The 25,649-nt window shown below is 51.5% G+C and overlaps 1 protein-coding gene across 1 annotated transcript in view; it reads left to right on the top strand.

Moving 5' to 3' along the window:
* Positions 1–2,378: 2,378 nt before the first annotated feature.
* The window catches only part of INTS3 (integrator complex subunit 3), a 50,730-nt gene continuing 27,459 nt past the window's right edge, over positions 2,379–25,649 (top strand). The window contains exons 1-9 of the mRNA XM_066572463.1: positions 2,379–2,853; positions 9,676–9,759; positions 11,806–11,889; positions 17,300–17,413; positions 17,839–17,923; positions 18,017–18,083; positions 19,667–19,811; positions 22,551–22,680; positions 24,194–24,291. Coding sequence (XP_066428560.1) covers positions 2,785–2,853; positions 9,676–9,759; positions 11,806–11,889; positions 17,300–17,413; positions 17,839–17,923; positions 18,017–18,083; positions 19,667–19,811; positions 22,551–22,680; positions 24,194–24,291 — 876 coding nt within the window. The 5' untranslated portion in view covers positions 2,379–2,784. The remainder of the gene's footprint in view (positions 2,854–9,675; positions 9,760–11,805; positions 11,890–17,299; positions 17,414–17,838; positions 17,924–18,016; positions 18,084–19,666; positions 19,812–22,550; positions 22,681–24,193; positions 24,292–25,649) is intronic.

Here is a 25,649-nt window from a genome sequence, read left to right on the forward strand (position 1 = left end):
CTCTGAGTTCCTCCGCCGTGGATGACCACCGCACCCGGAGGATTGCTACTACCCCGGAGTGATGATACAGTGGGGGAAAAAAGTATTTAGTCAGATACCAATTGTACAAGTTCTCACACTTAAAAAGATGAGAGAGGCCTGTAATTGACATCATAGGTGGACCTCAACTATGAGAGACAGCATGAGAAAACACATCCAGAAAATCACATTGTCTGACTTTTAACGAATTTATTTGCAAATTATGGTGGAAAATAAGCATTTGGTCACCTACAAACAAGCAGGATTTCTGGGTCTCACAGACCTGTAACTTCTTCTTTAAGAGGCTCCTCTGTCCTCCACTCATTGCCTGTAGTAATGGCACCTGTTTGAACTTGTTATCAGTATAAAAGACACCTGTCCACAACCTCAAGCAGTCACACTCCAAACTCCACTATGGTGAAGACCAAAGAGCTGTCGAAGGACACCAGAAACTAAACTGTAGCCCTGCACCAGACTGGGAAGACTGAATCTGCAATAGGCAAGCAGCTTGGTGGGAAGAAATCAACTGTGGGAGCAATAATTAGAAAATGGAAGAGATACTAGACCACTAATAATCTCCCTCGATCTGGGGCTCCACACAAGATCTCACCCCGTGGGGTCAAAATGATCACAAGAACGGTGAGCAAAAATCCCAGAACCACACGGGGGGAACCTAGTGAATGACCTGCAGAGAGCTGGGACCAACGTAACAAAGGCTACCATCAGTAACACACTACGCCACCAGGGGCTCAGATCCTGCAGTGCCAGACGTGTCCCCCTGCTTAAGCCAGTACGTGTCTAGGGCCGACTGAAGATTGCTAGAGAGCATTTGGATGATCCAGAAGAGTATTGGGAGAATGTCATATCGTCAGATGAAACCAAAGTAGAACTGTTTGGCAGAAACACAACTTGTCGTGTTTGGAGGAGAAAGAATGCTGAGTTGCATCCAAAGCACACTATACCTACTGTGAAGCATAGGGGTGGCAACATCATGCTTTGGGGCTGTTTCTCTGCAAAGGGACCAGGACGAGTGATCCGTATACATGAAAGAATGAATGGGGCCATGTATTGTGAGATTTTGAGTGCAAACCTCCTTCCATCAGCAAGGGCACTGAAGATGAAACATGGCTGGTCTTTCAGCATGACAATGATCCCAAGCACACTGCCAGGGCAACGAAGGAGTGGCTTCGTAAGAAGCATTTCGTGGTCCTGGAGTGGCCTAGCCATATAGAACCCTATAGAAAACCTTTGGAGGGAGTTGAAAGTCCGTGTTGCCCAGCGACAGCCCCAAAACATCACTGCTATTGAGGAGATTTGCATGGAGGAATGGGCCAACATACCAGCAACAGCGTGTGCCAACCTTGTGAGGACTTACAGAAAACGTTTGACCTCTGCCATTGCCAATAAAGGATATATAACAAAGTATTGAGATGAACTTTTGTTATTGACCAAATACTTATTTTCCACCATAATTTGCAAATAAATATGTTAAAAATCAGACAATGTGATTTTCTGGATGTGTTTTCTCATGTTGCCTCTCATAGTTGAGGTCCACCTATGATGCCAATTACAGGCCTCTCATCTTTTTAAGTGGGAGAACTTGTACAATTGGTATCTGACTAAATATTTTTTTCCCCCACTGTATAAAACCGCCTCGCACCCGCCGGGATATGGCACTTGCCCGTGTGAGCAAGTTTAGAAAACCAGAAATCTTTCAGTTTATTCTGTTACGTTTTTCTTGTAATGGAACAAGAAGCTTAAATTTCCTTTTTTGAGAACCCTTGAAATCAAAAAGAGGGAAAATGAAAAAGTTTACTTCAGTTTTAATTCCATTTTTCCCTTCAAACAAGCGGAACCACGTAAGACGGACGCCAAAATATTGTCGCTAATGTCAGTGAATGCTTTACTGCTTTCCGTTGGCAGTTTTGTCACAATGTTGTTTTCAGCGGCAGTGATGGAACTCCCAGTGTAGTAAAAACCGCTGCATGGGAGCTCCCCGCTTTCCTTTGTGTGTCTGGGCATAGGCCGTCACCAGTAGCAACATGCAATATGGCTAACTCCCATTCTATAGCGCACTCTGGTTGCCAGGGGCAACAGCAACCATTCCCTTTGGCTGAGGCTGCAAGATTGCAGTGAAGAAACATATAATACACAACACGTTATAATCACCCCACAGCTCACTTCAGGGCAGCTTGCCCTCAACAAATATGTCCGCTTTGCCTCGCTGGTCACGTGTAGCGCCTCAGCTCCTTCGGGAGCCGCATGACATCACGAGAGGGGGCGGGAGAAATGCTGTCCATCATCCCGCTCTTCGCGTTCTGATTGGTCATTGAGACAGCGGAAGCGTGCGGTGATTGGCTGTTGGGCTCCGGATGGCTTCCTGTGTGTGCTAGGAGCGGGGGTTAGAGCTCAGTGTACCGGCCGTGCTTGGGGGCGCCCCGACATCCTTCTCTATACTCTGTCAGCCCTATTGTCCGCAGTCGCCCCCTCATAGGTCTCCTGGGGTACCCCGTCCTCCTCATAGCCCGTGGTTAGGACCTGGGGTACCCCATCCTCCTCACAGCCCCCCACTTACCCCAGTCTAGAGGTTATTGCTTATTGTGCACCCCTAAACCCAGCTGTACCCCTTTAGGTTGTATCACTCCTATTGTTCCTCCTGTCAGAGGTGGTAAATGCCCGCTGATTTCCTCCCCGCCCCTCGCTCCCCACGTATCGCCTGCTAGCCCCCCTACATATATCGAAGGGGTCGCCCTGCAGCCCCCCAACATGGAGCAGAAATCCAAAGGCAAGCTGCTGATCTCCACCAGTCTGGACGCCAAGGATGAGCTGGAGGAGGTAATGTGACGGTCCGCAGGGGGCGCCTCTCCTTTTTTTGGCACGCCGGGCCGCTACTGCTGATCGGAGGGGCGCTCCTGGGGTGTATGAGACAAGGATGGCGGCATCTCCCCCTGATGCTGTGTATGTGGGAGCTCGTAGCCCCGTACGGTGGTATGTGGCAGTTTGGGGGTCGATATTGTATCTTGACTCCACCGGAAGCTAGGGGTTTGACAGAGCTTGGAAGCAGGAACGCCCCTGTCACACCCCCAGCTCCCGATAGGGTCAGTTCTGTAAGTTCCTAGCAGAACGCTGTCTAGACATTTTTGCCAGGTCAGGAGGGTTAGGGATTTTCCGACATTTAGCCTTACATTACCCTCCAGGGCACGCCAATGTGTCTGCAGCAGATCCAGCCATTTGTCTCTCTGTAGCTGCCGTCCCCCGTTCCATCTCCCCTGGGCAAGCGCTGGCTGCGGATAGAAGGGAGGCGTACATCAGTGTCAGCAGCGGGTAAGCGCAGGACTGCACTCTCCTGCTGCCGCTCCATACAATGCACCGGAGCTAGGCAGAGAAGGGAGATGCGCAGCGGCGAGCACCTGGCAAACCCACAGCAGCACTGGTCAGCAAATCTTACGGCTGTGGAGCCTGCTAGAATTACAGGTGCACCAGAGGGGAGGCTACATCTCGTCCGGCACGGGGAGACATGGCACAGTTACTGCAGCAGCGGGCAGGACAACAGAAGTATACTTGCCTGCCAGGACGTACTACACTTGCAGCAGCTGGGAGCTGCAATCTCCGCCGCCCCGGGGACCCTTGGAGAGTGTCAGCTGCAGCGGGGAGGATTACTGTGCGGAGGGAGCTGGGACTGCCAGGACCTGCAGGGGAGCTTTCTCACTAGCCAATCAGGTACAGGGGGCGTCACCAGGCTGTCATTGTTGTCTTCAGCAGTACTTCCTAGTGGCGTCAAGGTACAATAATACCCTGGAGGTCTACTGGTGTTGGCTTTACCCCAAACATCCCTTCTGGAGTTCTGGCCAACAAGTTTCCCCTCGGTCTCATTGGACGGAACACGTCCCCCACAGGTTTCTGCAGACAGGATGGAGGTTTGGTAAAACATGGCTGGACTTCCATCTTGTCCCCCTCTCCCACAGCCCAGACATATGAAGAAGACAGGAGATGGTTGGCACATGACTACACAACCAGGACTTGTCAGAAACTCCTGCAGCTCCTTTAATGTTGCTGTCGGCCTCCCTCTCCAGTTCTCTTCTGGTCTTTTCAGCAGTTTCTGAGGGCCGTCGAGTTGTTGGTGATGTCACTGTTGTTTCATGAATCCCCTTCTTGCTGACGGTCTCCCCTGTGCCCCACGGTAGGTGTTCCTTAGTATTCCATAGCAACTGAGGCCGCAGGGGGTTTGTAGTCCGCCTCTAATCTGCACAGGGATGAAGGACCTTTGATGACATCACAATCATGTGATCAGGGGTGGAGCATGACGGTGATGTCATCACAGGTCCTTCATCTCCAGTGCTGTGATGCTGCTGATCCCTGTTGTATGCGATGAATATTGCGTGGATACTGTTGTATCTTGTCTCCACCAGAAGGATGGGTGGTGATCTAGTGACACACAGTATCCGCCCAGGTAACGCCCCCAAGCTCCTGATTGGCTAGGGTGGCGTATTGGTATTAGGGTTAGGATGAGTGCGTCGCCTTCTCCCCGCTGAGAAGCTATGTGCCTTGTTGTGCTGCCCTGCTGCTGTCTAGGTCTCCTCCTGTTTGGCTGTGCCGACTGTCTGCTACCGGTGGGGAGGGAAGGCGCTTGTGTGCCGCAATCGATGCCCCGTCGGCCACTGTCTATGTGGCCGGGAGCGCACATGTGAGTGGCCCTACGGTGGTGAAGGGAGCTGTGCACCAGCAGCGCAACACACAGCTGAGACACGGCGGTGGACGTAGGTGTGAGGCGGCATTACAGCAATAGCAGACACCTGGTAGGACAGCAGCAGGGAGTGTGACAGCTCGGCCGGGAGCGCATGTCATTTCGCCTGGGAGTAGGGCAGTTACTGCGGAGATACGAGACCAGAAATTGTCGGTCAGGACCAGGCCGTGAACCAATGGGAAGCTAGGGGTGTGACAGGGCGTCAACTGCAGCTAAGGCCGGTCAGCCCCTAGCTTCTGGTGGAGCCAAGATACAACAGTATCCGTTGCATGTAGCGGAGCTGTATGTGTGTATCGTGCATCTGCGGTAGGATGTTCCTACGGCCATACAGCATGATATGGCGGCATATTACTTCGGGTAGTGTATGTATGACAATATAAGGAGGTTCCTATGGCCATACAGCACTATATGGCGGTATGTTACCTCAGGTAATGTGTGTGTATATGTGTATATATACACAAACAGCGTAAGAAGGTCCTTACGACCATATGGCACTATATGGCAGCATGTTACCTTAGGTAGTGTATGTACAGTAATATAAGGGGGTTCCTACAGCACTATATGGCGGCATGCTACCTCTGGTTGTGTATATATGACAAGATTAGGAGGGCCATACAGCACTATATGGCGGTATGTTACCTTAGGTAATGTGTGTGTGTGTGTGTGTGTATATACACAAACAGCGTAAGAAGGTCCCTACGACCATATGGCACTATATGGCAGCATGTTACCTCGGGTAGTGTATGTATAGTAATTTAAGGAGGTTGCTATGACCATACAGCACTATATGGCGGCATGTTACCTTAGGGGGGGGGGGGTGTGTGTGTGTGTGTGTGTGTGTGTGTGTGTGTGTGTGTGTGTGTGTGTGTGTGTGTGTGTACGTACACAAACAGCGTAAGAAGGTCTTTACGACCATATGGCACTATATGGCAGCATGTTACCTTAGGTAGTGTATGTACAACAATATAAGGGGGTTCCTACAGCACTATATGGCGGCATGCTACCTCTGGTTGTGTATATATGACAATATTAGGAGGGCCATACAGCACTATATGGCATTATGTTACCTCAGATAGTGTATGTATAACATTATAAGGAGGTTCCTACAGCCGTACATGACTATATGGCAGCATGTTACCTTCGGTAATATATATATAACATCATAAGGAGTTGCCTATGACCATGCAGCACTATATGGCAGCATGTTACCTCAGGTAGTGTATATATGACAATATAAGGAGGTTCCTACAGCACTAGATGGCGGCATGTTACCTCGGGTGTGTGTGTGTGTAATAAATAAATATATATTACACACATTGGTATGAGGAGGCTCCTACGACCATACAGCACTATATGGTAGCATGTTACCTCGGATAGTATATAACAGCATTAGCAGGTTGCTATGGCCATACAGCACAATATGGTGGCATGCTATGCGGAGGGTCTAGGCCTGATTGGTGCAGGGGGTGGGTCACTGTCTTGCATACCCCCCACTATCTCCTAGATTTGGCGCAATGAGCAGCCATATACAGGGTGCACAGGCCTTACGTTTTTGGAACAGTTCCTTAGTCATATCCCAAAATCTCAAGCCGTATCTATGATGTTGCTTTCAGCTTATCAGGGCTACTGTACAGCGCCCCCTATGGAGAGTTGTGGAAGGGAGCTGCATTAGTGTCACACCTGCTGACGCTTTCCACGGACTTTTCTTTATCCTCGTTCTTTCCATTTTTTGCACGGTTTTCTGCTCGGTCGTGTTCAGCGCTGCGCGGCAGTAAATTGCTCTGCAGGTACATGGCACGGCAGCCGGCTAATGGCAGCTTTCAGCGCCGCTCTCGCATCCCATTAAGACGTGACTCTGAAATTGGTCAGACGCATTTCAGGCAGCTTTTTAAAAAAAAAATCTTTGTAAATCCATCACCCCGACTGACCCCATGCGCTTTAATTCGATGTCTGTCGCAAGCGGCACGGAGCGGGCAAGAGGTCCCGCATGAGATAACGACCGCGCTGTATTCTGCCGCGTAGATCAGAAACTGGCCAGACGGAACCGAGAACAACTCAGTAACGAGGTTCTAGAGGCAGCGTGTCTGCCGGCGGCTTATTACATCACACTTAACCCTTCGTTGTAGGGAAATGTCTGTAGCTGCCAGGACGCTCACTGAGAGCAAGATGATTTACATGAGGTTTGTGTACCCCGAAAAGGCAGTTGGCACCCCAGTAATAATGCTTTACGCAGGGTGGCGTGACCCCTTTAAGGCGGCCTTCACACAGGTAAAGAAGTCGTGCGAGATTTGTGCGTTGTGAGATGTTTTCCTGCAGGAAACAAATATTGCCTATTGCTTTCAATGGAGCCGGCGGCAGCAACGCCAGCCCCATTGAAAACAACGGGAGAAGATAGCAATCCCCTGCCACGGCTGTGACAGCTGGGCCGGGGGATTCCTTCAGCCCCGCAGGGATGTGACGGGTTTCACATGTATGGTGAGGGCGACATCGGGCCGTGACTATGGGACTGATGTCGCCAGTGTGAGGGAGCCCTAACCCTGTGGAGATGCTTTAACCTGAAGAGGGCTGGGTACGCAAGGCATCCCTGAAATAATGATGAACTGAAACACATTTACAGGGAGAAAAGGTCTACAATTACTCCTCATCGTGGTACAAATCCTATCTGTAGCTGCAGGAGACGTTTGGTGGAGGTGATTGCTGCTAAAGGGAGATCTACAGGGGTTCACTTACTTTTGTCCCTGCACTCTGGGTGATTGGTACAGCCGTCTGTGTCTTGTTAGTTACATTGTATCCGAGTGACAATTATAGACAAACGCAGACAGCCCACATATTTTATTCCAGTTAATGCCGAAGGGTTCACTTACTTTTCCTTGCCCCCTTGATATGGTATTACAGCTCTATTATGGTTCAGCGCTCTGTACTGCTGACTCCATCATCTCGCAGTCCGCTTTTTGCTTGTGTGCGGCAGGGAGGGGGTTAACGCCTGTGACGTGCGCTCACGTAATTGATGGGCCCTCGTACAGCATCAGCGAATCTGTTTGTACCGCCGCTCGGGGCCCGCAGGACCTGTTAGTCTTTACACTTGGATGCAGCTCAAAGGGAATGCGTAATTCTCACTTCTCGCAGCGCCCCTTCTCCCATCGTCGGAGCGCTCGGAAGAAGAAGAATACGCCGCCGTTCTCTCCGGCAAATAATGAGGGGCCTTTGATGCAGTAACCCAGATTCCTGTAACCCCTTCTTCCCTGGCGCCCCTGCCTCCTCCAGTTTGTCTCATTAGCGTCAGTGACGATAATTGGTAGCAGCCGTCGCCGGAGCGGCGGTGTGTATGTGGGTGGGCGGCGCGTGTGTGGTGTGGATGGAGCTTCAGGAATAAGTACAGGGGTTGCCACCACTTGCCCTATGGGGGCAGTGTAATAACTATGGCAGAGAATGAGGGAGCTGACCCGGTCGGCCCTCTAAGGTGCTGATTTGTAGTCTTTGGGGCCCAGTGGTGGCTCCTGCATTAGTCGCGCCCTGTCAGCAGCTCCAGGAGGGTCATGTGACTTACTTCTGGAGGCCAACAGATATGATGGCCGCTGACCGTGTTGGTGGCGCCCCGGCTATTCTGCAGGATAGTTGTCACTTTCCCTTACCCGCACATTCCTGTAGAGGACCCCTTGGGTTCCTTACTGCAATACTTGTGGTCCTGATTCTTTGGGTACCGGAAGTAGCGCCAGGGGGCAGCGCTATACTTACAAGCGGTGCTACCTGGGCGCTGTTCCGATTCTGTCATTGTGGGGCGGTTATAGGAGGAGCTCCCCTCTAATCTCCGGACATTGTGTGTGTCGGTAGCGGCTGGGGGACACGAGGGGTTAACGTTTCGCCATGCGCTGCCGTCTGCTGCCATGTTGCCTCTCGCATCGCTGGCGGTGAAATCTTAAATGCGGAGCGTCTTCGCGCGAATCGGGCCTTATTTATCAAAGCCGACGAGTAGTAAGACGTCCTTATTGCCCCAAGCAACCAATCACAGCGCAGCGTTCATCTAAACCTCAGCAGCTTGAGAAACGAAAACTGCGCTGTGATTGGTTGCTAAGGGCAACAAGGACGTCTTGGTACTCGCAGACTGTGATAAATGAGGCCCATTGTACTATAATCATGGAAACCCGGAGTGCCCATTATGCGTCCGTGTGTACGTGGGGCCGACCCCCTGCAAATCTTGTCCACATGCTGCGAAAGAAAACCGCACAAAAGCCGTGCGGAAATTGCTGTGGTGCGCATTTTAAATCAGTCGCATGCCAATTCTATTTCCGGGTGCTTCTAATCTGCGTCCTGATCCGCCCCGCGTGCGCAGCCTTACGGTATAGTCACACGACCAACACTGTCACCCACTGCGGCCTTCTGTGCGGATCTTTGACGTGGAACGTTGTGCTTCTGCATCGGGACGCGGCGCCACCGCTTTTTTTTTTTTTTCTTGTGCGGATTTGAACTCTCCTCACAGGAAAAAAATGTGCGCGGTACGGAAATAGGATGCAGAATTGGCGCATATTTCACGTCTGATTCCACTGTGAATCTTCGCCGCGTGGTCCGACAGCCGCATCTGCATGCAAGAGCCCTTTTAGACGAGCAGATTTAAGGTTTGAACGTGCCAACGACATCCGAATTGTCGGCTCGTACAGCCTGTTGGCTCGTTCAGACAAGAAATCGTATAAGCGAATGGGAAGCGGTGAACATGCGCCATTTAAATGGAACGAGCCAACAATGCGTTTTATGCTGGCAGAAACTGAAGACAAGCAAATGACTATCGTTTGTCGTTGGCCGCACTTAGTCGAAAACGATTATTGTTCGCTATCGTCCGTTTGCAGGATAGTGGTGTCTAGAAGCTCGCTGGCGCTCCCCGGTGTCCCTCCTCATGTCTTGTGTGTCTTGTATTTCAGAGGCTGGAGCGCTGCGTCACGCTGGTGACCTCCATGACTAATGGCGTGTCGGAGAGGGAGGCCAACGACGCACTCAACGCTTATGTAAGTAAGATCCGTCACGCGTGTAACCTGTGCTAGTCATACAATCTACTGCTCCCTGTTATCAGCCACCACAGAAGATCCGTCACCGTGTGTAACCTGTGCTAGTCATACAATTTACTGCTCCCTGTTATCAGCCGCCACAGAAGATCCCTTAGTGGTGTAACCTGTGCTAGTCATGCAATCTACTGCTCCCTGTTATCAGCCACCACAGAAGATCCCTTAGTGGTGTAACCTGTGCTAGTCATGCAATCTACTGCTCCCTGTTATCAACCACCACAGAAGATCCCTCAGTGTGTAACCTGTGCTAGTCATGCAATCTACTGCTCCCTGTTATCCGCAGACGTTTCCATTATAGAGCGCTGTACCGGGAACATTCTAGCTCCGGGGCTTCATGTCCGCCGCTCTCAGCCTTTCATCCGGACCCTCATATTAATTACTTTTCTTCTGTTGCTGGTTTTATGTAAACATATTAATGGTTAGATTTCAGGTATTACAATCTAATAGTGCTGAACCATTAGTGGCGCCCCCTGTCCACCAACAAGATTAAAGCGTGGTAGGGGATTCCGTTCTCTGTACACAGGGGGCGCAGCATTGGCCTTTCCTGATGTAATACATCTCATAGATGAGGGTCTGTTACATTGTATCCACTGTGAGGCAAACACATCAGCAGCACAGAGCTCCCTGCAGTCCTGATAGTTTGCTACAATGTATCAGTCTGGAGTCCACAGAGGATTGTCTAAGTGGGATACAGTGTAACAAATCCTCAGCTGTTCTCATTCGCTAACAACCAGCAAAGATCTTGAAAACAGTGAGAAATAGAAAGATAGGTTAGAAGGTTGGAGAACTTTCCACTACACGGTAATGATACAGCCTGCGCTATATATTGGACAGGGCAGTCACATGACATGAGGTTTGGATTGGTGTAGCGCTGTACATCTCTGCTCCGGTGGAGCTCAGCGTCTGATCGTTGTACTGATCCTCTGAGCAGCCCATAGACTGCTGTATGCTGGCACAGGTTACACTCTGCTGGTCTGTGCCCGCCGCTCTGGCTTAGTCTCTTCTCTGCTCTTCCTGTATACTGGCACAGGTTACACTCTGCTGGTCTGTGCCCAGCACTCCGGGTCCTGCTCAGTCTCTTCTCTGCTCTCCCTGTATACTGGCACAGGTTACACTCTGCTGGTCTGTGTCCACCGCTCCGGCTCAGTCTCTTCTCTGCTCTCCCTGTATGCCAGGGGATGTATAGGGGCACAGGTTACACTCTGCTAGTCTGTGCCCGCTGCTCCGGCTAAGTCTTTTCTCTACTTTCCCTGTATACTGGCACAGGTTACACTCTGCTGGTCTGTGCCCACCGCTCCGGCTCAGTCTCTTCTCTGCTCTCCCTGTATGCCAGGGGATGTATAGGGGCACAGGTTACACTCTGCTAGTCTGTGCCCGCTGCTCCGGCTAAGTCTTTTCTCTACTTTCCCTGTATACTGGCACAGGTTACACTCTGCTGGTCTGTGCCCACCGCTCCGGCTCAGTCTCTTCCCTGCTCTCCCTGTATACTGGCACAGGTTACACTCTGCTGGTCTGTGCCCACCGCTCCGGCTCAGTCTCTTCCCTGCTCTCCCTGTATACTGGCACAGGTTACACTCTGCTGGTCTGTGTCCACCGCTCCGGCTCAGTCTCTTCTCTGCTCTCCCTGTATACTGGCACAGGTTACACTCTGCTGGTCTGTGTCCACCACTCCGGCTCAGTCTCTTCTCTGCTCTCCCTGTATGCCAGGGGATGTATAGGGGCACAGGTTACACTCTGCTAGTCTGTGCCCGCTGCTCCGGCTAAGTCTTTTCTCTACTTTCCCTGTATACTGGCACAGGTTACACTCTGCTGGTCTGTGCCCACCGCTCCGGCTTAGTCTCTTCTCTGCTCGCCCTGTATGCTGAGGGATGTATATGGGTAAAGGTTACTCTTCTGGTCTGTGCCCACCGCTCCGGCTCAGTCTCTTCCCTGCTCATCCACTTTTCCTCCTTAATTCTGTATTAAGTGTCTGTTATCTGTTCATTTCAGGTCTGCAAAGGAGCCAGTCAGCATGAAGAGGTGTGCCTGGGGCTGTTCACCTTGGTGCTGTCCGAGCCCGCACAGGCTCAAAAGGTGGGTACCAAAGCTGATCTGTAGTTATGTGGTTCTCCGTATGCATTAAGCACATGGTGTGAATCTTCTGGTATCAGTTACCAATGGGAGCCATTAAAGAGTTAATATCAGGGGCAGATGATGGGGGTACCTGGGTTCATTCTCCATCCATTGCTGCAGAGGATGATGGGGGTTCCTGTAGCGACTCTTTTTGTCCATAGCTGGAGCAGATAATGGGGGTTTCTGTACTGGCTCTACATCCATAGCTGGAGCAGATTATGGGGGCTCCTGTAGCTGCTCTCCATCCATAGCTGAAGCAGATGGGGGTTCCTGTAGCGACTCTCTGTCCATAGCTGGAGCAGATGATGTGGGTTCCTGTAGCGACTCTCTGTCCATAGCTGGAGCCGATGATGGGGGTTCCTGTATGGGCTCTACATCCATAGCTGGAGCAGATTATGGGGGTTCCTGTAGCGGCTCTCCATCCATAGCTGGAGCAGATGGGGGTTCCTGTAGCAACTCTCCGTCCATAGTTGGGGCAGATGATGGGGGTTCCTGTACGGGCTCTCCGTCCGTAGCTAGAGCAGATGATGGGGGTTCCTGTACGGGCTCTACATCCATAGCTGGAGCAGATGATGGGGGTTCCTGTACGGGCGCTCTGCCCATAGCTGGAGCAGATGGGGATTCCTCTAGCGACTCTCCGTCCATAGCTGGAGCCAATGATGTGGGTTCCTGTATGGGCCCTACATCCGTAGCTGGAGCAGATGATGGGGGGTTCCTCTATGGGCTCTCCGTCCGTAGCTAGAGCAGATAATGGGGGTTCCTATACGGGCTCTCCGTCCATAGCTGGCGCAGATAATGGGGGTTCCTTTACGGGCCCTCCGTCCATAGCTGGAGCAGATAATAGGGTTTCCTTTACGGGCCCTCCGTCCATAACTGGAGCAAATGATGGGGGTTCCTGCACGGAATCTTCGTCCATAGCTGGGTTAGATGATTGGGGTTCTTGTATGGGCTCTCCATCCACAGCTGGAGCAGATGATGGGGGTTCCTGTAGCGGCTCTCCGTCCATAGTTGGAGCAGATGGGGGTTCCTGTAGCGGCTCTCCGTCCATAGCTGGAGCGGGTGATGGGAGTTCATGTAGCGTCTCTCTGTCCATAGTTGGAGCAGATGATGTGGGTTCCTGTAGCGTCTCTCCGTCCATAGTTGGAGCAGATGATGGGGATTCCTTTAGCGACTCTCCGTCTATAGCTGGAGCAGATGGCGGGGGTTCCTGTATGGGCTCTCCATCCATAGCTGGAGCAGATGATGAGGGTTGATGTAGCGGCTCTCCGTCCATAGTTGGAGCAGATGATGGGGGTTCCTGTAGCGACTCTCGGTCCATAGCTGGAGCAGATGATGAGGGTTCCTGTAGCGACTCTCGGTCCATAGCTGGAGCAGATGATGGGGGTTCCTGTAGCGGCTCTCCGTCTATAGCTGGAGCAGATGGTGGGGGTTCCTGTACGGGCTCTCCATTCATAGCTGGAGCGAATGATGAGGGTTGATGTAGCAGCTCTCCGTCCATAGTTGGAGCAGATGGTGAGGGTTCCTGTACGGGCTCTCCGTCCATAGCTGGAGCAGATGATGAGGGTTGATGTAGCGGCGCTCCGTCCATAGTTGGAGCAGATGATGGGGGTTCCTGTAGCGACTCTTCGTCTATAGCTGGAGCAGATGGTGAGGGTTCCTGCAGCGACTTTCTGTCCATAGCTGGAGCAGATGGTGGGGGTTCCTGTATGGGCTCTCCGTCTATAGCTGGAGCAGATGATGGGGATTCCTGTAGCGACTCTCGGTCCATAGCTGGAGCAGATGGTGAGGGTTCCTGTATGGGCTCTCCATCCATAGCTGGAGCGGATGATGAGGGTTGATGTAGCGGCTCTCCGTCCATAGTTGGAGCAGATGGTGGGGGTTCCTGTAGCGACTCTGTCAATAGCTGGAGCAGATGGTGGGGATTCCTGTACTGGCTCTCCATCCATAGCTGCAGCGGATGCTGGGGGTTCCTGTACCGGCTCTCTGTCCATAGCTGGAGCAGATGGTGGGGGTTATCTTGATGACAGTAGATTGTAAGCTTTTTGGCTGCACACTCCATATTCCACCACTGCTTTAACCCCTTCCTCCCTGCAGCGCCCTGCTCCCTCCTCCCAGTGCTGCTTATTGTTACATTCCAGGCATGGCGGGCAGGGGAGGCGCCCTCCGATATTTCGGGAAACGTTAAGCAAACACGTTCACCCTGGGAGAGGGCGCGACCTCCGGAGATGGCTTTGTTTTCTTTCTGTACTGTTGGCATATTTCTTGGGTAATTACAATGAAGGAAGAGAGTGAAGACTGCGGAGGAAATGACCGACTGTCAGCTCTTGTGACTAGCGTTGTAAATGTCACCTCTTCATGGCCGATGAACATCCTGCCACCTGCATTAATGGGGGCTAGTGACAAAGTGAGGGCTTCATGTCTTACCGTAGCACAGAGGATGTCAGGGGAGGACCCTGCTGTGATCATGCGGGAGAACATGGACTTGGAGTTACATAGTGTTAGGGGTCAGCAGCACAGAGGATGTCAGGGGAGACGTTTGCTGGTATTGGGGAAGGTCACATAGTGGAGGGTTTTGTGATTTCTGACCAGTTACTCATTCATCAGGGAATGGAAATAAATATATATAGAGAGAGACTTTCCAGGCAGACGGGGGTTAATTCCTTGCGCTGATCCGTATTGGGTTAGTGTAATTCGCCAGGGTCTTATTACCGGTACGGGTTAGCCGGGCCGTGAGCCGCCGCGGATGGAAGCTCCTTTCAAGTAGCTAATTAGTTTCTCAAGGCGGCCCAAATTTTTGTAGAATGGTTGAAAGTGGAAGGCGGCCGCTGTTCTCCACGCCGCTAATGACCCCCGAGCTGATTATTTGGCGGCAGTGCGCTCCTCGCTGTAGGGATTTCTTGCAGGTCCTCGAGCTGCGCGGAGTTCATTAATCACTGCTTTGCCCTCCCGCAGTTGGGCAGATTCTCACGGAGATCGCTGTCTCGGGTCTACAGCTGGGCGCCCCCGTTATTTCAGCAGTGTGAGGATGTCATGTGGAGGCCATCAGCAGTTGTCACCTTTCATCTCCCTGTGGTGGCAGTGGTTGCCATGTAGTGTCTCTACAGCGCCGCCCTGGTGGTGTTTCTGTGTCAATTAGGGGCAGCTCCATCAGCAGTAATGGATAGGGGGAGGACAATGTCATTTTGCACTTGCTGTCTTACATTTGCTCGCCGTCTTGCGTTGTCCGTTGTGTTCTCGCCGCCGCATGCTGTCTTTTGTTGTGCGCTATCTTTCGCAGTCAGGCGCTTACCGCCGCCGCCGCCTCTCATTGACTGGTCTATTCGCGCTCGCCGTCTTTCTTCTGGCTTCGCCTGGAATCTTCTCATTAGTCGTCCTTCCTGACGCGGCTTTTGATCCGTGGCTCGGGCTCTGCTGCAGGATGCTCTGCTTCGGATAATTAGATCTGCCACTTTGATGCAGCAATGACACTGCGCTCGCCCCAAGTGGTCACAGACGCTGCACCTGCGCCTAAACCCCCCCTTATTAACCCCTTCAGCACAATATGGAGTCGTCGTGTCCCCTCCCTCTCCTCGTTGTTTAATCCATTTTTTTTCCCCCCTCTGGCTTGTATTTTGTCATATTTTTTTTTTTATTGATCTAATTTGTCGCGGTGCGGTCGTTAGTACGGCCCCTCCCTCACAGGTGAGAGTACATCCGCACACAGGCGATTCCCCACAGGGAGACCTTATGGTAATTGACGGAGATATGACAGAATCGCTGAAGCGGCAGCTGAATCAACGGCAAAACAAGCGAATAAGTAAATTTTTGTTTCACAAATTCCTCAAAAGAAAGTGTAGAGAAGAACCCACATAACGGTACCCGCTGCCTCCTCGCGCCCGTCATGGTAATGAGCCGCCACCGCGAAGGAGCATGCTGGAATCGTGTAACATGTCAGACTGCGTTACATGCTATTAACCCCTTAATTTTTTTTTTTCATCTTAGGTTTTTTTCTCCCTCCTTTTTAAAAAAAAATTGTAACTCTTTTATTTATCCATCGACGTCGCTGTATGAGGGCTTGTTTTTTGCGGGACGAGTTGTAGTTTTCATTGGTACTATTTAAAGGGGTTGTCCCGCGCCGAAACGTTTTTTTTTTTTCAATAGCCCCCCCCGTTCGACGCGAGACAAACCCGATGCAGGGGTTTAAAAAAAAAAAACGTCCAGTACTTACCCGAATCCCCGCGCTCCCGCGACTTCTTACTTACCTTGCTAAGATGGCCGCCGGGATCTTCACCCACGGTGGACCGCAGGTCTTCTCCCATGGTGCACCGTGGGCTCTGTGCGTTCCATTGCCGATTCCAGCCTCCTGATTGGCTGGAATCGGCACACGTGACGGGGCGGAGCTACAAGGAGCAGCTCTCCGGCACGAGCGACCCCGTTCGGAAGGGAGAAGACCGGACTGCGCAAGCGCGTCTAATCGGGCGATTAGACGCTGAAATTAGACGGCACCATGGAGACGAGGACGCTAGCAACGGAGCAGGTAAGTGGAATAACTTCTGTATGGCTCATAATTAATGCACAATGTACATTACAAAGTGCATTAATATGGCCATACAGAAGTGTATAACCCCACTTGCTTTCGCGGGACAACCCCTTTAACGTACCATATAATGTACTGAAAAACTTTTTAAAAATTCTAAATGGAATAAAATGAAAAAGGAACAACATTCCGCCATCTTTCAGTGCGTCTTGTTTCTACGGTGCACAAACTGCAACAAAAATGACGGGACCCCCGGATATCATTCTGGGGATTTAAATGCCGCTGGCAGCAGCAATTAGAGGGTTAACAGCTCCGATCAGCTGCGTGGCTTATCGGAGCTGTTGCTGCTGGGTGTCGGTTGTATGGGGGGAGATCACCCCTTCATACATACCCCCCGATGCTGCGGGACATAAATGTAAGGGCTCCTGCACACTGGTGATTGCGATATCGCTGCGGTTTTTTTAACGCAAATGTCAATAGGACACACAAAAAATCGCAAGTTTTGTGTTTTTGCGATTTTTATTGATTGATTTCGCAATCACCAGTGTGCAGGAGCCCTTAGTCCTATACTATTAAGGGGTTAACAGGAACTGGAAGGGGGTTGGGGGGGGCGTCATACCTTCCACCCCTTGAGCTGTGTGGGGTGTATTTTATTGGTGCATGTGTCCCCCAATAGTTGGCACTGATGTGAGCTTCAGGGGGCTGACTACGTTTCATTAGAGGCAAAGCTCTGATCGTTGGTAATAAGTTAGTGCCCCCATCTGATGCAGAAAGCTGCCCCCTGGTGGTGGTCTTAGGGGTCCCAGCGCTTTGTGGATTACATGTCATTGATGACGGCTGCCTTTCTCTCCACAGTGTTACCGCGACCTGGCCCTCGTCAGCCGAGACGGGATGAACATTGTCCTCAACAAGATCAACCAGCTGTTAATGGAGAAATACCTGAAGCTGCAGGACACATGTCGGACGCAGGTAGGAGGCGCTGTGAGAGGTGGGGTAGGTGGTGGTCCAGTGAGGGGTAGGTGAGACTTGGTGGCTCAGGTGAGGGAGTGCAGTGCAGAAAAGGCAAATTCAGGTGGAACAAGTTTTTTTTTCCTTCACTTCCCAAAAAAGGCGATAAGTGATCAAAAAAGCTATATGTACCAATAATGAATGAAACCAATAAAAACTGCACAGCTCATCATGCCCAAAACAGCCCTCATGTGGCCGTGTGATGGAGAAATTAAAAAGGTATGGCTTTTGAAAAGTGATTTTGTCCTTATGGCCAAAATGGGCTGCGTTACTAAGGGGTTAAGATAAGCTCAGAGGTGGGCATTTACTTTGGGGCGATGCCAGGTATGTTGGCATCAATCTACTTTCATCGCCTCATAACCCAGGATAATGACGTCTCATTTTAGCTGGTGTGGCTGGTCCGAGAGCTGGTGAAAAGCAGCGTCCTGGGGGCCGATGGCGTGTGCATGACCTTCATGAAGCAGATTGCGGGTGAGTGATGGGATATGCCGTGCCAGTAGTCTCATAGGATGGGATGGATAACTTGTAATTACTGCATCAATGACATGTCTCCTCACACCCCAGGGGGCGACATATCTGCTAAGAATATTTGGCTGGCCGAGAGCGTACTGGATATTCTGATGGATCAGAGGTAAGTGCTCCCCACACCGCAGTGAGTTATGGGACTGACGAATAATGGTGGCAGTATACAGATGCAGGTAAAAGCCACAACTCTGAGACAATGTTTTCCATAGCTGTAACCCACGGCCTCTGATGTCATTGGAAGATCTCCAAGATATACCGTATCCTTTCTCCTTCACTTCACCAGGGGATGGGGGGATTGCTTGAGGACGAGCAGATGTCTCCGATGTCATCTAGACATCTGTCTGTCTTCAGCTGGGAGCAATTCTCAGACTGTGTGCAACTCCGAAAATAATTCTGAGCAGGAATGAAATCCTCCTGCAATAGCAGAACACAGGCTGTTAGGAATTGCATCATGGGAAATTGCCTAACATATTGCTTTCTGGAATGTGCCTTGTCAAGGGGGGAAAGGTGAGCCTGCACCTTCAGGAGGGAGGGGTGTGGAGGGGGGGAGAAGATAGGGCAGTGTGCTGTGCCTTGCCTTGGGGGAGGCTGAATGTGCACCTAGTTAGCCGACACCTTGCCTTGGGAGGGCTAGGCCAGTAGCTTGAGGGGAATGTGGGTTGCCTTGGGGTGAGGAAATTGCCCGGCACCTCGCCCTCGGGGGAGAAGGGACAGCTGGTGCCTTGCTATAGCCGCCTCGTAGGGAACTGGTGCCCTATTTGTGGGGAGCTGGTGACCGATGTGGGGGGGAGCCCGGAATCTTGCAGAATACTGACCTCATAAACGGCTGGTATTACAACTCATGTGGTGATTTGGGCCGTGCGGCCCTGGGAGGGTTTCTTCCAGATCGTGGAGGCCATATCTTAGGGAAAAGGCTTAGAATGCAATCCCCTGACCAGAGTTGCTGTACCTCTAAACCTGAGCTTCCATGTAGGGGGCAGTGTTGTTCAGGGATCTCAGACCTGTCAGGACATTTATCCCCAGGAGAACAGTGTTCTCCAGCACAGACAATTAACGGCTCGTGCGCTTATTTAGCAAGCCTAAAAAAGGGGAAGTGCTGCCGACGGCGGGGATGAGGCCTTGATCAAAATCAGACGTCTGCAAAAGAAAAGCGCATTCCACACAAGTCCCCGTGCATCATGCCATGCTATACGTACACGCTATACACCCAACCCCCTGATGATGTCAGCCAGGTAGGGAAAACTAAGACAACAACTATTGGCGTTACATGAGAGGTTGTCACTCCACATAAATGCACTGCTCTATAGGGTAACTTCCTGCGGAGCGCCATGTCTGCGGCGTTTCTTAGATTTGGTGCTTCTAGGATAATGAATGGTAAATGCTTCCAAACTATAAATGGGACGTGAGCTCTCTATTGGGGAGAGTTGGACGTTTGCTGATTATTTCCACTCTTGAGGTTGCGGGCGGCTGGAGGCGTTCTGTATATGTGCTGTCACGTCGCCTACAGAGTGGGTGGCAAATCTCTCCAGTAGGATGCTTGGACAGGTCGGTTTCTCTTTTTTTTTTTTTTTTTTTTTCGACCTGATCAGTGCTGCACTAATATATTGGCCCTCACTACTTGAAAAAGCCAGCGTACAGCAGGTTGTCATCACACCGATCAGCTGCCATATCTCTGTTCTTCTCTTGCAGGGAGTGGGTGATGAAGAGCAGCATCCTCATCGCAATGTCCGTGTACACATACCTGCGGCTGATCGTTGACCACCATGGTACCCCCCAACTCCTTACACTGAGGCAGAAAGAGGTGGACTTCTGTACCATGCTGCTGAGAGACCGGGTAATGGACTGTCACTCAGCGGTGCCCCCTGTGACTTAGAAAGCATTCACAGAGTCGTTTTATACACACTATGGGATGCTGTTTGGGGGTTTCCAGATTCCATCACAAGTGTCCGAAACATGTCCCATCATGAGGGAACATGTAGAATACACATCCATAGAGCACCTCAATTTCTACCGCTACCGGCCACTGACTGAAGGTCACAGCACAATTGATGCTACACATTCCCCCAGGCCCTCTGCTCCGCCTGTACACTCCGTATCCCTCTCCCGCTTGCAGTCTTTCAGTATCTTTCTCCAACTTGTGCACTCTCATTCAGCTTTTCTCTCTCCCCAACTTGCGCGCTCGTTCTCTTATCACACCCCTCTACCACTTCCACTCTCGTTTCTCCTTCTTATTTCTCCCTGCCTTGCACCCTCTCGTTCATTTCACGTCTCTCTCCCGCTTGCACTTTCTCGTCCATCCCACCTCTCTCCCCAGTTTGCTCTCTTTCATTCAGCCCTTCTCAATCCCGCTTTAACACTTGTTCATCCCTCCTCTCTCCCACTTGCGTTCTCATTTATCACACCTCTCTCCCGCTTGCATGCTCTTTTGCTCTTTTCCCAACTCTTTCCTGCTTGCACGCTCTTGCACTCTCGTATTGTTTTGCTGCTAGGAGCAACAGGTTCCAATATTGCTTTAAAGAGAGTAAGACAGTAAGGAAGATTTAACAATAACAGTTTATTCAAATTAGGGATAATCAAGCATAGTGGGGAACACTTGTGCTTCTTTTGAAAATTATTATACAAATTACTTCCCACGTTATCTATGTATAAACATATTACAACTGGCATCACATCAGTAGCAACATCAGACTTAAAGGGGTTGTCCCGCGCCGAAACGGGTTTTTCTTTTTTTTCAACCCCCCCCCCCCCCCCTCCCCGTTCGGCGCGAGACAACCCCGATGCAGGGGTTAAAAAAAGAACACCGGACAGCGCTTACCTGAATCCCCGCGCTCCGGTGACTTCTTACTTACCTGCTGAAGATGGCCGCCGGCATCTTCTCCCTCGGTGGACCGCAGGGCTTCTGTGCGGTCCATTGCCGATTCCAGCCTCCTGATTGGCAGGAATCGGCACGTGACGGGGCGGAGCTACACGGAGCCCCATTGAGAAAAGCAGAAGACCCGGACTGCGCAAGCGCGTCTAATTTGGCCATTAGACGGCGAAAATTAGACGGCAACCATGGAGACGAGGACGCTAGCAACGGAACAGGTAAGTGAATAACTTTTGATAACTTCTGTATGGCTCATAATTAATGCACAATGTACATTACAAAGTGCATTAATATGGCCATACAGAAGTGTATAGACCCACTTGCTGCCGCGGGACAACCCCTTTAACAGAACTTTCTCCAGGATTTACCTTGCATCACTGGGAGGTAGCATCCTCTGACTTGTATATCAGCAGCCGGAGAGGCCCATTTTCATTCGCTCCCAAGACAGAAATTTCTCCAGGAAACTATGAGTAGAGCGTTTGAATGGCTTCTGTCTTGGTTCCGGAAAGTAAATCTTTATACTATCTTCACAGAAAAAATGCCTACGTATAAATTTCCTAGTCCTCATGACAGAATGACGTCAGTTTTTGCCATGAGACACAAAAACAAATATATTGTCTGCAGTCTTTATCTAAAGCATACAAAGCTGATCCTCCTATATAACTATTTATTGTGCGCTAACTTACAAATCTTCATTTTTTTACACCTTTAGTTAACTCTTTAGTTCATGTGTGGCTAAGAGAAGCAAAATAAGAGTCTAAATAATCACACAACCTGCATATTCCTGACGTGCTTTCGTTCATCCCAACTCTCTCCCGCTTGCACGCGCTTGTGCCCTCGTTCATCCCAACTCTCTCCCGCTTGCACGCGCTTGTGCCCTCCTTCATCCCACCTCTCTCCCGCTTGCACGCGCTTGTGCCCTCGTTCATCCCACCTCTCTCCCGCTTGCACGCGCTTGTGCCCTCCTTCATCCCACCTCTCTCCCGCTTGCACGCGCTTGTGCCCTCCTTCATCCCACCTCTCTCCCGCTTGCACGCGCTTGTGCCCTCCTTCATCCCACCTCTCTCCCGCTTGCACGCGCTTGTGCCCTCCTTCATCCCACCTCTCTCCCGCTTGCACGCGCTTGTGCCCTCCTTCATCCCACCTCTCTCCCGCTTGCACGCGCTTGTGCCCTCCTTCATCCCACCTCTCTCCCGCTTGCACGCGCTTGTGCCCTCCTTCATCCCACCTCTCTCCCGCTTGCACGCGCTTGTGCCCTCCTTCATCCCACCTCTCTCCCGCTTGCACGCGCTTGTGCCCTCCTTCATCCCACCTCTCTCCCGCTTGCACGCGCTTGTGCCCTCCTTCATCCCACCTCTCTCCCGCTTGCACGCGCTTGTGCCCTCCTTCATCCCACCTCTCTCCCGCTTGCACGCGCTTGTGCCCTCCTCCATCCCACCTCTCTCCCGCTTGCACGCGCTTGTGCCCTCCTCCATCCCACCTCTCTCCCGCTTGCACGCGCTTGTGCCCTCCTCCATCCCACCTCTCTCCCGCTTGCACGCGCTTGTGCCCTCCTTCATCCCACCTCTCTCCTGCTTGCACTCTTTCATTCAGCTGACTTTAAGATTTGTATGATTCCAGGTTTGGCGCCGGTTGGTGTAGTGTGGGCAGTGTATGGTTATCTGTGCAATTTGGTTTCCCTGCTCACCATTTTCTTCCTGTTTTCAGTTCATGGATTGCTTCATGATTGGCCGGGACCTGGTGCGGCTTCTGCAGAACGTCGCTCGCATTCCGGAGTTTGACTCATTATGGAAGGACATGCTGCACAATCCATCAGCACTGAACTCCCAGTTTACAGGTACTTACTTGACAATATCCGCAAGTCTCCTATCCTCACAGCCTCTGCATAGAGAGAAGAAGCTGCCTATCAGCCGATCCCCATGTTAACAGCTGAGTAGTGGCGCCTCCACAGGGTTGAAACTGCAAGCAAACGCTGATTATTTACAACACTGGGGCTTTATACCGGCCACCTATACAGGCCCTTGGGCTGTCAACACCTCCCACCCCCACCTGTACAGGCTCTTGGGCTGTCAACACCTCCCACCCCCACCTGTACAGGGCCCTGCGCTGTCAACACCTCCCACCCCACCCCCCACTTGTACAGGGCCTTGGGCTGTCAACACCTCCCACCCCACCCCCCACTTGTACAAGGCCTTGCGCTGTCAACACCTCCCACCCCACCCCCCACTTGTACAGGGCCTTGCGCTGTCAACACCCCAAACACCTGTACAGGGCCTTGCGCTGTCAACACCTCCCACCCCCCACTTGTACAGGGCCTTGCGCTGTCAACACTCCAAACACCTGTACAGGGCCTTGCGCTGTCAACACTCCAAACACCTGTACAGGGCCTTGCGCTGTCAACACCTCCCACCCCACCCCCCACCTGTACAGGGCCTTGCGCTGTCTACACCTCCCACCCCACCCCCCACCTGTACAGGGCCGTGAGCTGTCTAACCCCCCCCCCGTACAGGGGTTTGCGTTGTCTAACCGTGCATGTTGCTACTGCAGAGCATGCTGGGGACACACAAGCCCCAGTCGGCTCAGTAGCTGCTGGCCTTTTGCCTCCAGGGTATAATATGTGAGGTTCTTTCTGCCTCCCGCTCCGGTCACGTTCTTGTTATCCGCGCCCGCCTCAGTAATCTGCGCTATCAGGTCTGCGGCCTGTGCATCTTATAAATGTGCATTTGACTTCTGCGCTCTGGAGATTAGGGGGGTGCAGATAATGGCACCCCTCCTCCAGGCTGCACCTAATTAGCTCCCCGCTCTTCTGCTCGGCACTGAGGAACATCTATTTATAGCCACTCGCTCCGCTCACTGATCCAGCCGGTGCAGTGCCTAGCCCCCCCAGTGCACAGTATGACGGGGGTATGTTAACCACTTCAGCCGCCATCCTGCATAATACTCATTGTGTGGGAGCATCGTACCCGCCGATCCCCTTCCCTGAGCGTTACACAAGTAATTTCCCCTAATAAGCTGCGGATCGCGGTGACATGTGTCGCTGCCGTGTTTCCGATCACAGCAGAAGACCAAAACGGAAGTGATGGCACTCGGCGCAGAAGACTGGAGGGCAAACAGTAGCCTAAAGAGCGCTCCGTATCAGAGAGTTCTAGAAGCATGGCTGCCATTACAGTTCCCGTGGGAGGAGTCAGTTGCGTGCCACCTGCCACTCTCGTACCACCGGTACCACCGGCCCCCCCCCCCCCCCCCCCCCACTGCTGTGCGATGCCGAATTGTACCATCGCGTCTTCTGCATTATATCATTTATACCTTCTGGACGTCCTTACGGTTTTGCCTTTTTCTGTTCTTTGCAGGAATCCTCCAGCTCCTACAATCCCGCACCTCCCGCAAGTTCCTGGCATGTCGGCTGACCCCCGACATGGAGACCAAGCTCCTCTTCATGACCTCTCGGGTACGAGGGCATTAGAGAAGTGAGAGAATGATGGTGGGGGTTCAGAAGTGAAGTATCAGAGGTGGCGGCTGTGATCGTTGTAATCCTCCAGTCACTGCCAGAGCTGCATTCATGATTATACCATAGAATGCCTTATGTCCTGTTCGCGTCCTGTACACCAGTCACGGGCAGAGCTGTGTTTGCGGTTATGCTGTTACATGGGGAGGTAAACACTCCAGTCACATCCAAATCTACTGCCATGTCTGATACCCCAATAACATCCAAAGCTGTAAGTACAGTTCTGCGGTTACTTGATGGGTTATACTCCAGCCACATCCAATTCTGCTGTCATATCAAGTCTAATACTCCACTCACATGCAGAGCTGTATTTGCAGCTCTGTTGTAATGTGATGTCCAGTAAGATTATGCTCCAGCCACATCCAGATCTGCAGTCACAATTCTGCTGCCTTGTCATTTTCTGATTAATGCAGCTCTGGATGTGGCTGCAGTATGAGACATGATATGCCAGCAAAATAGTGACTGCAGCTCTGGATGGAGCTGGAGTATATAATTTTACTTGCCATTATGTGAGAGCAGATCTGTATATACAGCTCTGGATGTGACTGTAGCATGAGACATGACACGGCAGCAGAACACTGACCCCAGATCTGGATGTGGCTGGAGCATAATTTTACTGGGCACTATATAACTGAAGAACTGTAAATACAGCTCTGGATGTGACTGGAGCATGAGACAAGATATTGCAGCAGAATAGTGACTGCAGCTCTGGTTGTGGCTGGAGTAGAACACCCACCACTTTGATGTGTTGTGGGAGATGTAGTTTGCAAAATGATGTGAGGTCCTGCAGGTCTGGATGTGACTGGAGTATGAGACGTGATATGGCAGAAGAGTAGAGACTGCAGCTTTGGATGTGGCTGGAGTATAATCTTGTTGGCCATCATCCTTGACAGTTTAGTGGGGATTTATTATTGACACTCTTCACTCTGATGTATTGTATTGTGGGAGATGTAGTTTGCAAGCTGATGTGATACCCTCTGGCTGTGTGACTGCAGCTTTAGATGTGACTGGAGCACGGGATCTGATGAAGTGCAGTAGTTACGTGTGCAGAGGCGATGACTGACATTGTAGTCCCGGCACTCATCTCCCTTCTATGAGGTTTCTGTTGCCATTCTTCCCTGCACCCTCCACCAATTACCCGGCCGCCCCGGCTGAGCGAGCCTGTAGGAGAGGCCGCTCTAATGGTCTCTCTTGGGTTCCGGATCAATAATCCTCTCTGCCAGTTTGCTGAGGTGGAACCTGCCTGTATGAGACACATGTGAAGGCTTGCCAATTACAGGGACCCCTCAGTGAAGGCGCCA

Source organism: Eleutherodactylus coqui, chromosome 6 (assembly GCF_035609145.1).
Source record: "Eleutherodactylus coqui strain aEleCoq1 chromosome 6, aEleCoq1.hap1, whole genome shotgun sequence".
In the NCBI taxonomy this organism is placed as follows: domain Eukaryota; kingdom Metazoa; phylum Chordata; class Amphibia; order Anura; family Eleutherodactylidae; genus Eleutherodactylus; species Eleutherodactylus coqui.